An 11,544-nucleotide genomic window follows, 5' to 3' on the forward strand; every position below is an offset into this window, starting at 1 on the left:
CTGTCAATTTAATTGTAACATTTTAAGAATTTATATATGTTTTTCTCCTTTGTGTTCTCCCTGTAACGTGTTTGTTTGTGTTTCCAAACACAAACATACACGACAGAAACCTTTGTTTTTGTCAACGAATTGTTTGGTACAAGCGTAACATATAATGAAGCACAATTCCATAACTAGTGTGTATAATGATACAAGCACTGGTAATCTGGTGGTATGTCTAAACAATGACAGAACTATAGGCTCTTTAGGCATGTGGATTGGCGATAATCCATTGGATTTTGTGATTCCTATCACATTATGTCAAGTCATCATACTCGTTTTACTCTCAAAACTGTTGCATTATATCCTCAGGACAATACATACACCTAAATTCATATGCTCTATCATCGTAAGTTTTCTCTCTCTTTCCCTTTTTCTCATACTTTTGTTTGCTAAATTTTAATTACTGTTGATCAATGTTCATATATATTAGTTGCACGAAAATAAACCATCTACGAACAGATAGATGAAGGGTGATGGTTTATAAACATTTATTGGTCTTGACAGTTCACAGAATCATTTGTTGTTTCTTAAACTATAATGTTGTTTTTTTTCTCGAAAGAACTCATAAATTATAAACTATTCATGCGTGAGTTTATTTGTATTTTTCTGGGAAATGAAATAATATAATGTAGATTGTTTGAAAGTTAATTTTAACTTTAGCAGTTATATTTTAGCAACTCTTTTTTAAAACGACATGATGGGTGGTTGTTTTTATAAAAGAATTTTTCAAAAATATATTTTTCTATTTCTTTTTCTGACGAAAAAAAATTATAATATGTTGTAAATATATTACAAATGCGAATGTACCTGAATATATTGTACATGCATGCATGAATGTTTGAGTGGTTGATTGAGAGAGATTGACAAGCAATAAAAGTTTACAGGCGGGAGTTCTGTTGGGGCCGACATGCATTGGGCACGACGAAGCATTCCTTGGGACTATGTTTCCGCTAAAACAAGCTTTGGTTATGAATACGTTGGCCAAAATAGGTACAATTTACTGTGTGTTCCTAACAAGTCTGAAAATGGATGTATTGACAACATTAAAAGCAGCGAAACGATGTTGGCGATTCGGCGTGTTTCCCTTCTTCGCTTCCTTCTTCGTCACGGCGACTATGTTGTCTTTCTATTCGCCCCATGGCGCTGACAGAGACAAAAACAAAATGTCGATATACAACTTCCCCAACGTCTTTACCCTTAGCAGTTTCGCTGTTATATCAGATATCCTCATGGAACTCAACCTCTTGGCCACGGAATTGGGCAGAATCGCTTTGTCTTCTGCCATGATCAGCGAGATATTGCAATGGTGTACGATGGAGCTCCAGTTCAACACAAACTTGAGCTCAGGATTTATAGTTGTGTTATTGGCAGGTGCATGCGGGTTCGGTCTGTTGTGTGTTGTTATCGTGAGACCACTGGTGAACATTATTGTTGAAAAAACACTACCCGGAGAACCAATGAAAGAAGTATACGTTGTTGTGCTACTTCTGGGGCCACTTGTTATGGCAGCCATTAGTGACAGCTTGGGGGTATTCTTCGTTGCGGGACCTCTTCTCTATGGTTTTATTCTGCCCAATGGACCCCCAGTGGCTACAACAATTATAGAGAGGGTTGAATTGATAGTCTCTGAGTTTTTTATGCCTTTCTTCTACATGTATGTAGGCAAAAGAACGGATTTGTCTGGCCTTCATGACCATTGGAAGGTGGCTCTAACAGTTCAGGGAATCTTATTTTTGGGATGCGTGGTAAAGGTGGTTGCATGTGCACTTATTTCTCCCTCCTATAAAATTAAGACCAAACATGGCGTTGTGCTTGGGCTCATATTGAACGTCAAGGGTGTAGTGGAACTCATTTTTTACAGTAGAATGAACAAACTCGGGGTAATATACTTTTTCCTGTTATTTTCTTCCTTTTTCTTTCTTTCCCTCGATTAAGATAGCATGTTTTTTTAATATACTACTTTGTAACCTTCAATAATTTTAACTAGTAGAAAAGAATATGATTAAGGTTTTTTACCCACGGCAAACTGACTAAGATCACGAACACAAGATTATCCGTTATTATCTAACAGGAACTTTCTTTAGGCAATTGAAATTTGAATCGTGTCATGTTTTAATCTAATGCACGAATTCCCTTTTGCAGATAATTGATACAGAAGTATACAGTGTAGCGGTGATGTACGTGGTGTTAATCACAGCACTCTGCGTACCCTCGATCAAATTCTTGTACAGGCACTGTCGCGTCTGCATAACACCAACAGTACAAGAAGGTCGTGTGAGAACAATCCAAAACTGCAAACCAAACACAGGCTTCAATATTGTTTCGTGCGTGCACACGGATCAACACGTGCATAGCATGATTGCCCTAACAGAGGCATGCAACCCAACCCTAGAAAGCCCCATTTGCCTCTACGTGATCCATCTTATTGAGCTCTCCGGCAAAAGCACACCCATTCTTCTTCCCATGAACAAGAACAACAGAAAATCTTTGTCCGTCAACTACCCCAACACCAACCGCATTTTACGTGCATACGAGAATTACTCTGAAAACTCAAGTGGCCCTGTAACTGTTCTTTCATACGTCAACGTTGCGCCGTACAAAAGCATGCACGAAGCAGTTTGTAACCTCGCGGAAGATAATTCGGTGCATCTCCTCATTATTCCATTTCATCAAAATGATCAGAGTGTGGGAATCCACGTATGCAGCGTCTTCCGTGAGCTGAACGAAAATTTTGCTGCTAACTCAAGGGGAACGTTGGGGATTCTTGTGGATAGATTCTCGTTGCTGAGTATGAGTAACTACAAGATGCCTTTTCATGTGGGTATCTTCTTCGTGGGTGGAGAAGACGATAGAGAAGCATTAGCGTTGGGAATTCGAATGTTGGAACGCGCCACCACGCGCGTGACCTTGATTCGGTTTGTTTTGCTTAGGAAAGGAGATTCGGGGTTTTTGATATATGGAGACGTGCAAAATGAAGAGGATACGTTAGAGAGGACGTTGAACGAGAGTTTAATAGATGAGTTTTTGGCGAAGAAGGATTATAGTTTTGATCTTGTTAACGTTGTTTACCATGAAGTTGTGGTGGAAGGTTGCATACAAGTGTTGGAAGCTATTAGGGTAATGGAGAACGACTATGACCTAGTGATGGTGGGGAAGCAACATAGTATGGGAGATTTTAGGGAAGAAGAAATGTCAAATTTAATGGACAATTCAGATCAGTTGGGAATTTTGGGGGATATGTTGTCATCCAGTGAGTTTTGTGAAGGAAAAACTCCTGTGTTGGTCATGAAATCTGGAGTCAAAAGGGTAAAACAATTTACAAATTCAGGTCGTCATATCTTTCGTAGTGCTTCTTAAGTTTTTCGTCTTCTTCTTTATCCCTATGTTGTTTTCTTTTTCTTTCTTTTTTTCATACAATTTTCTTTCTCTTCGTTGAGAGAAATCATTCATCCATAGGAGGACTTTGTATCTCTACCCTTTCCTTTTTCCTATCTCTGTGAGCCTGTAAATTGGTTCCTTTGGAGAAAATGTTGTTTTTTGTAATATATGGTAACCTTTGGGTAAAATTTTACAAAATTATGGATTCAGACTCGTTAATTAGGTTGATGAGTTACTCGTTCAATTGACGATTTTGTTTTTCTTTTACGTTGAAGTCTTGACTTTGACGACAAAATATCACTTCTCTTTTACGAAGTTGTCATTCCAATTTTTTTTAAACTTTTTTTAATAAATTAATATTTTATGAATATGTGAAATAAAATCATTTATGTTATTGACTAAAAGTTTACAACTTATATATATTTTTATTTTAATATTAACATTTCAAAAAAAGTCTAGATATTTAATTATTTTGAAGATGTACTTAGTTCTTTTCTACAGGATATATGTTGAATAATTTCTTTAATTTGGAGTTAGATTGAATATTCAAAATCTGACATATTCAAAATATAATAAAAATAAATATAAAATTTAATGGACAAGTTGGTTGCTGTTGAAAGAAAAAGAAAAGCTGAAAAAGACGAAAGACGAAAGAAAATGCATTTGAAAATAACTTGGAAATGCATGATCGTTTAGTAAATATAAAGTGATTTACATTAAATACGTTGGTAAACAGTGATTATTATTACTTAATTTGTTTTATATTATATATATATATATATATATATATATATATTTCTTTTTTTTTTGGAAGGTTAAATTTGTCTTGAACGTGAAATTTGGAGGTGGGAAAGAAAACTTTTGGGTGTTGGAAGTGAAAGAAGAAAGTCTATTGAGAGCAAACGACGAAGACTTGTAACAAACAAAATTCAGGGCTTATATTATCTTCAAAACTAGCAATCTGCTTGTAAAATGAACATCACTTTAACCAGTGGGGCTTATGACTACTCAGATGGTATATTTGTGTTGAAACGCATCACCATCTCTCCCTAAGTTTCAAACCCAATTTATCTCTATATAAAAAGAAGGTACAAATTAAAGCAAAGCAAAGCAATGGAATCAAAACAAAAAAAACCTCCCATAATGCAGGGAAACATTGACCAAACTTTGAAACTAACAAAAACTGGTATCACTCGGTTCTTTAGTGATCATGGTGAAATGGCCCTAACAAAGAGGCAGATCCACTGGAGGAGGCTCTATGAATTGCAATTTCCCAACGCCGTTCTCCACCACCAACACCGTCGCCAAACCCCACCCTATGTGGACGTCCAAGTGGCAATGCATAAGCCATGCACCTACAATTAAGAAATACGAACATTATTACATCATCCCAACAAGGCTAAAATCATTGCTCTTTTTTCTTTGTCTTGCATAAATGACATTATTATTGTTAGTACTAAATATACTTTTTTCACGTGTTTACGTACCTGGATTATCAGCAACAAATCGAATAACTGCCCATCCATTTACAGGGACAGCCACTGTGTTCCTCAAAGGAGGATCGACAAGGTTGAATTTCGCCCTGTCTTTCTTCGGGTCGAAGTTCCCGAACCCCTCTGCAACAATGTAGAAATCATAGCCATGGAGATGGATAGGGTGGTTCTCAGGAGTAACAATGCTAGTATCCTGCAAAACAATCTCAACCCTCGATCCGAACTTCAACTTGTGAGCCTTAGTCCCGGGAATAGGTTGCCACAATGAACGGCTCACGTTGCCGGTGTAATCGAACTTCACCGGCGGCTTCCCCGGAAAATCGGTCGTGAACACTCCCGGGATTCCGAGGTATTGAGCCTGCAAGATGGAAACGTTGTTGGGGAGCACGAAAGACACGTTGTTCATGCTCGCAGTGAACCTCGTACCATTGGGTCCCTGGCATAGAAAATGGTACAAAAATTAATACGTTTTCCAAACCTGCTAAGAATCTCTGATTCTGGTTGTACAAAAGATACACATGAATTTTAACATACTGTTATGGATGTTACTTGCAGTGACAGTCTTTCAATAAAAAAAGCTGTTATGTAATACATATAAGTTTCTGAATACGATTTCTGAAGATAAACGATTAGAAACACCAAACAAAATTATAAGAAAAGTTTCTTTACAGATTTCAAGAAAAACTATTTATGTTTTATGATAAGTGATTTAGGTTAATAGTGCAATACCTGACACCTATTTGGTTTGAAGTTTTTGGGGCATTTGTTGAGTCCTAACCCCACAGCGAAGAAAAGGCTTTGATCGATTTCCGTGGGGACCTCAACTTTTCTGGGGCTTCTGAAGCTTCTGCTGAAAGCAGTGACGGTGTTTGTGTCGTTGTAAGCAGGGAGTGGAGGCATTATAGGTCTCCTTTTGTTCTTAACACCTTTAGAATGATGATGCCGAGAATGGTTACCATGGTGAGGTGATCTGTATTCCAATATTGCGGTGGTGGTGGTGTTGTCAAACGGAGCGTTTTGAGCAGATTGGTATGCACGCGCTGCCATGTAGTACCGAGATGGTGGCTGGTCGGCGGTAAGGAGGACATCAGTGGTTTGGCCGGGTCCCAACATGAGGACTTTGGTGGTGAAGGGTTTGAGGTAGGAGGCGTCGGCGCCAACCACCGTAAGTTTATGGTTTGCGACGGTAAAAAAGAGAGGTTGATTGAGTGCAGCATTGATGACACGTAGAAGGTTTGTTTCTCCAGCATGAATCGGAACAATGGTAGTATCTGTATTTCCAGTAATATTAAAATCAAACAATAAAACAATGTAATGGACTGTATCCGAGACTTTGAGTATAAAAATATATTATTTTTTAAAATTTAGTTTATAAAATTACAATTTTTATTTAAAAATCTTGTCTTTTCTTTTTGGTTCGGGGAGACACTTTGTCTTTAAAGGAGAACAAAAAGTAAAAAGGCCATCAAGTAGACGCCCTACCGAAAGACAACCCTATTGTTGACTATTGTTTCTTAAATAATTGACATCTTTAATAATTTGATATCACACGTCATTGTCCTAAGAGGCTTCTCTTTTTCACTTCCTGTTTTAATTGTTAAATCTTTTGGAAAGTAAAGTTATTAAACAAGACATGTGACATGTTCAACGTAACCAAAATTAAGAAGAGAATTCAAACCTTTGGAGGAGCACTTGTAAAGATCACCAGGTTGACCATTAATGGTGTATGCATCAGACACGTTAGGAGCTCCTCCAGTTCGTGTGGCCTGCCTCACTACATCAATAGGGTTTGCGTCCCACCATTCCCCTGATCACCATCATCACCATATATCACCCTTCAAGAATCAAGACACTAAAAACTCTATATATTGTCCCTATGATTTCTATATATTACTTATCCTTTTCATCAATGTTATTATTAGTGTAAACATTTAAAAGGGAGAAGTAATCACCAAGAAGAATGGGTGTGTCGTGGTTTGGCTTAGGGAAAGGGTAGAGTTCTCCTTCCCTGGGACGAATGATTAAAGCACCATAAACGGTGGCTCTAAGCCAGGAGCTATGAGCATGCCACCAAAGTGTGCCTTCTTGTCCTTGAACGGTAAAACGGTAGGTGTAACTTCCTCCAGGACGAATGGGGCACTGAGTCACAAATTCTGGTCCATCTGCCCATCCTGTTCTCATTTGCCTAACACCGTGCCTGAAACCAACAAAACCCACTCTCAATTATATTCATAATGAATTAATGTCCATGAAACTCCTTTAATTTTATAGATTTCATGTTCTGTCACACTACCATGCAGTATGTATACAGAATTGTGCTTTTAAAGATTAACATTTACCAATGAATGGTGACATTGTAACGAGCTTTGTTGGTGACTTTGACGACTAAAGTGTCTCCATTGTTGATTTCCAACGTTGGGCCGGGGAATTGGCCGTTCACAGTGATGGCATTGTGTGTTTTGCACAGCCTCTTCACTGGAGTTGCTTCGACCTATTCCATGACAACCAGAAAGGCAGTTATTATCTTTCGAGAAAGTAAACCAGAAAGAAGAGAAAAAGAGTGAGAGAACATATACAACAAACTCATGCGCGTGAACTTTTGCATTTGCTAAAGACAATGCTGAAGTTAAGAGAAGGAAAATGATGGCTAGGAAGATGGAGGTCTTGGCAGCTTCCATCTTTGAACAGCTTGGTGTGAATATGAATGGTGGAAGTTAAGGTTGCAATGCAAGTATAAGAGTGGGAGAGGGTGGTTTTATAGGGAGGATTAGAGGGGTGAGAAAGAGATAAAGTTGAATGAGGTTGGGAGATTAGGTTAAATTTTGTGGAGGTCAGAATCCAAAGAGAAACTTAACTTGGTTCAAACCTACAGGAGTTGTTGCACCCGCCAGTTAATTATGCTTACTTCAGAAGTCTTCAGTTAGAGGTTGAAATTTGATGTTTCTGAAACATAATTATATCCATATCTTTGTTTCCCTTACTAAATAAGACGTTTTAACTTCAACTTTCTCTAACTTCCATTCATTCTCAAAGCAAAATCCTTTTGAAACATGTGTGACTATGATGTAATTGACTATGTTTTTTCCAATTCCTTGCACAACTCTTGCTATGAATTAAAGTTGCCTATTTTGTGATATTTATTTGACTTATTACAGAAACAGGAATTTTAACTAGGTTATAACAAACTCCTTTTAACTGAAAAATTATTACATATGATTAAGTTACATATTTATAATCTCAATCAATTTGTACATCATAAATAGTAAAAATATTGTAATATATAAAAAATCTAACCACACTAACAGGTAAGGACTGTAGCGATGCTTTTAACTATATAATAATTTCTTCCTTTTACTGTCTATCCATTCCATTTATCATAAAAGTATAACCTTTTTTCAAAAAGGCCAAAACAAAAAGCATTTTAACTTTTTCCTTCTTTGGTTTCCTAGTCAATTAAATTTTTGCAAATTACCTCCAGATAACATATAATTTAGTGTAAACTGCCTAAAGTGCACTTTCTTTTCATCTACGGAATGCTCGTGATTTGTGGAAAAGAGTATATTTTATTGCTCAAGAAATAAGTTAAGTAACAAGTACACAATATTATTGGATAAATGACCTGGTAATATTTATTACACTTTAAACACTTTTAACTGCACAAAAATAAAATTATCAATTTTTAAATTATTTAACAACATGTTAATAAAATTATATTAGCGTTAAAAAAATGAATAAATGTATATTTTTAATTAAACAGATTGTTTTTAAAATTTTAAATATACTTAGATATATTAGTGTGACACCTGAGAGGGATCTAGAGACTGTATAGGCATGAGACTATATAGTTGAAGGATAGTTTAAAAGAATTGATTTGGATACTCATAAAATCAAAATGCATTTGTTTTTCGGTAGCCTAACCCATAAGAACTCCATGATTAAGCGTGCTTAGCCTGAATGTAAGTTGTGGAGGCATTACAATTAGGATTTGACCTTTCCCATAGTAATGTTAATTAATGATGATGTGCCTATATAAAAGGTAGGGATTTAATATATAATATATATTTTTTAAAATTTGAGTGTTCACTTTTGTCATGGTAAATATTTTATTAAAATAAACTCTTTTATTATATATTTATAATAAATAGTTTCCAATGTGTTTTTGTAAAATAAAAATTTATTTTAAATTTTCTAGTATATTTTTTTGCCAAATAGATATATTCATATTTTTTTTATATTTTAAAGATTTATTTTTAATTATGTGATATAATTAAAAGACCCAATTATTCAATTTCATTAAAATATTAATCTTCATACACTTTACAAATATAATAACACATATGTAATGTTTTCTGACTGACCTGATATAAACTATTAATATTGTTAAAGGATAATTTATATCAATATATATAATATAAAAATTCTTCAGCATGGAATTTAAAATAAAATAAAGTTCAATTTATTTAACATAATTCATTTAAAAGTTTAAATAATTAATTTATTAATTATGCTAAAACATATTTGAGGCAAATTCATATGAATTTTGTAAATTATGGTTCAGATTAAAAATTGGTTAAATATTTAAAAATGAAAAACATATTGTATTTATTAAATTTATATTTTTGTCTTAATATCAAATTAACTTTATAATATTTTTGAATAGTATTATTGTATTTATTGTTTTACGCATTTTATTAATATCATATGCTAAGTTTTTTAAAACTCTTAGAGTTTTATTTTAGCTAAAAAAATATTACGATTTTTACAAATATAATAAAATTGTTTATACGTCTCAATCAATATTTTATATTTTATGTGTTCAACTATCTTTTCATAGTGACTTTTTTCTTGTGAATTTGACTTTTTCAATGAATTTAAACTCCTTGTCCATATCACTTTGCAATCTTTCAGCAACTAGAAAAAGTGTATGCAAAATTCTATTTAGAAAATGATATTATATCTTGTACCGTATGATCCAGACGCCATACAGTTATCCCACATCAAGCCAGCTGGACAGTCTTGGAGAGCAGGAAGTAGTTAAACAGTGATTAAACGTGACAAAACCAGCAGCAAGACCGGACAGCCAGGAGCAGAATGTCCAGTCTTATGTTTTCCTACAAAGATTAAGGTAAGTGGTAATTAGAGGTATTGAGCTGAGATTGGTCCGTGATTAAGGTTTCACTAATTTCAAGCTCATACCGAAAACTATAAATATATATCAAAGGTAGGAGGTAGATGATGACATTTACTGCACATTTATTACCATTGTACTAAACTCTCATACAAACAGTTTACTGCCTTTAGCATCGGAAAACCTTTGGCAGGTACACCTTCGGAACAGTAGGATGAAGACGAAGACTTGAGCTAGCTAACAAACGGCTTCCTATAAGAAATTATGTAAGTGTTTGAAGTAACTCGACCTGGTACCCGGACCATATCTATATATAACTTTTTAATGTCAAGCATTCCTCTTTTCATTTTTTTTCAAAACAATATACTGACCAATTAATTTTTTGTTTCCGGGTATTATCTTATTATTTTTTCTTCTTCAGGATTGTTGATTTTTTCAGCCTAGTTTTTAAAGGGTGGTGGTCGTGAAGCTCTAACTCATCGTAGGTCACCCTCTTTTTTTCTGTCAGTTGTTATTCACCAATTCTTTATACCTTTAGGCTACTAATTTTGATGAATATATTCAAGTACCGTAGACTATTAATAATGAGTGTGGCAAATAAAATAAAAGAACTATATATAACTAACTAAAGTGATTTGATTGAATCTAACAAGAACTTAGTTAGATATACTTATGAAAAATATATCGGAAGCATTAATTGATAAATTAGGTGACCCGTCGCCCAACACGATTTAATTAATTTTCTTTTAAGAGTGGATGAGATCTGCCAAGAATTAGAGGCACAAGAATGTCATACTCAAAAAAGATACGTACTTGTGTGTACGAGGTACACATCGTTTTGATTTTTGAGGAACATTAGGTCACCATACACTGCCACATGTTCAACTAAAGTCATAGCTCACAGTTTTTCAAATGTTTGACAATACCAGGGAGAATTTTAAAGAAACACCATAAAAATATTACACAAAACTTAAATTTGATGAGTATTTGAGGATGTTCAACGGTAAACGGCGACAAATTTTGGAGTGGTGTACGATATTTAGTGTCCCTATCGCATGATGTAATAGAAAATATACAAATCTTAAATCAGAAGGAATGATGCAATGGTTTGTGTCTGACCTAATCTGTGTAAGAGGGTATAGTGTGAATGTTGTGTGTAAATTGGGATAAAATGGGTTGATTGATGCATGATGGCATGAGCCAAGGCACTAAAAGCTATTAGCTTTGGTTGGTTGTCAGACAAACCGTTAGAAGGAAAGCGTGTGAAGCAAAAGATGAAGGTGATTCGTAGACTTTTTCAAGATAAAAAGAGAGGGAGAAACCAAATTGAGATTTGATAGCTGAACAACAAATCATGACACTGCATTATACAAAGTTGGTAGAGTTTGTTACTGACTCGTCACATTCTTAAGAAAGGCAAAAATAAGAACTACACCACATGTCCTTAGCGATAACGTACCTACGTCTAAATTTTTATAAGGCTTAAGTATAATTTGTGGGTTC

At 34.9% G+C, this 11,544-nt stretch overlaps 2 protein-coding genes across 2 annotated transcripts; one reads left to right on the forward strand and one right to left on the reverse strand.

Moving 5' to 3' along the window:
- The first annotated feature begins 154 nt into the window (after positions 1 to 154).
- Positions 155 to 3,399, forward strand: LOC108327654 (cation/H(+) antiporter 15). Its single transcript, XM_017561338.1, has 3 exons — positions 155 to 388; positions 927 to 1,793; positions 2,185 to 3,399. The coding sequence occupies exons 1-3, from the start codon at positions 155 to 157 to the stop codon at positions 3,397 to 3,399; spliced, it is 2,316 nt and encodes a 771-aa protein (XP_017416827.1).
- A 929-nt stretch (positions 3,400 to 4,328) lies between these two features.
- LOC108328110 (laccase-12) lies at positions 4,329 to 7,655 on the reverse strand. Its single transcript, XM_017561907.2, has 7 exons — positions 7,490 to 7,655; positions 7,253 to 7,404; positions 6,866 to 7,110; positions 6,592 to 6,720; positions 5,643 to 6,184; positions 4,908 to 5,349; positions 4,329 to 4,775 (listed from the first exon to the last, which is right to left on the reverse strand). Exons 1-7 carry the CDS (start codon positions 7,589 to 7,591, stop codon positions 4,645 to 4,647), a joined length of 1,743 nt encoding a protein of 580 aa, XP_017417396.1. The 5' UTR covers positions 7,592 to 7,655; the 3' UTR covers positions 4,329 to 4,644.
- Positions 7,656 to 11,544: the final 3,889 nt, after the last annotated feature.

This window comes from Vigna angularis, chromosome 2 (assembly GCF_016808095.1).
Source record: "Vigna angularis cultivar LongXiaoDou No.4 chromosome 2, ASM1680809v1, whole genome shotgun sequence".
Taxonomy (NCBI): Eukaryota; Viridiplantae; Streptophyta; class Magnoliopsida; order Fabales; family Fabaceae; genus Vigna; species Vigna angularis.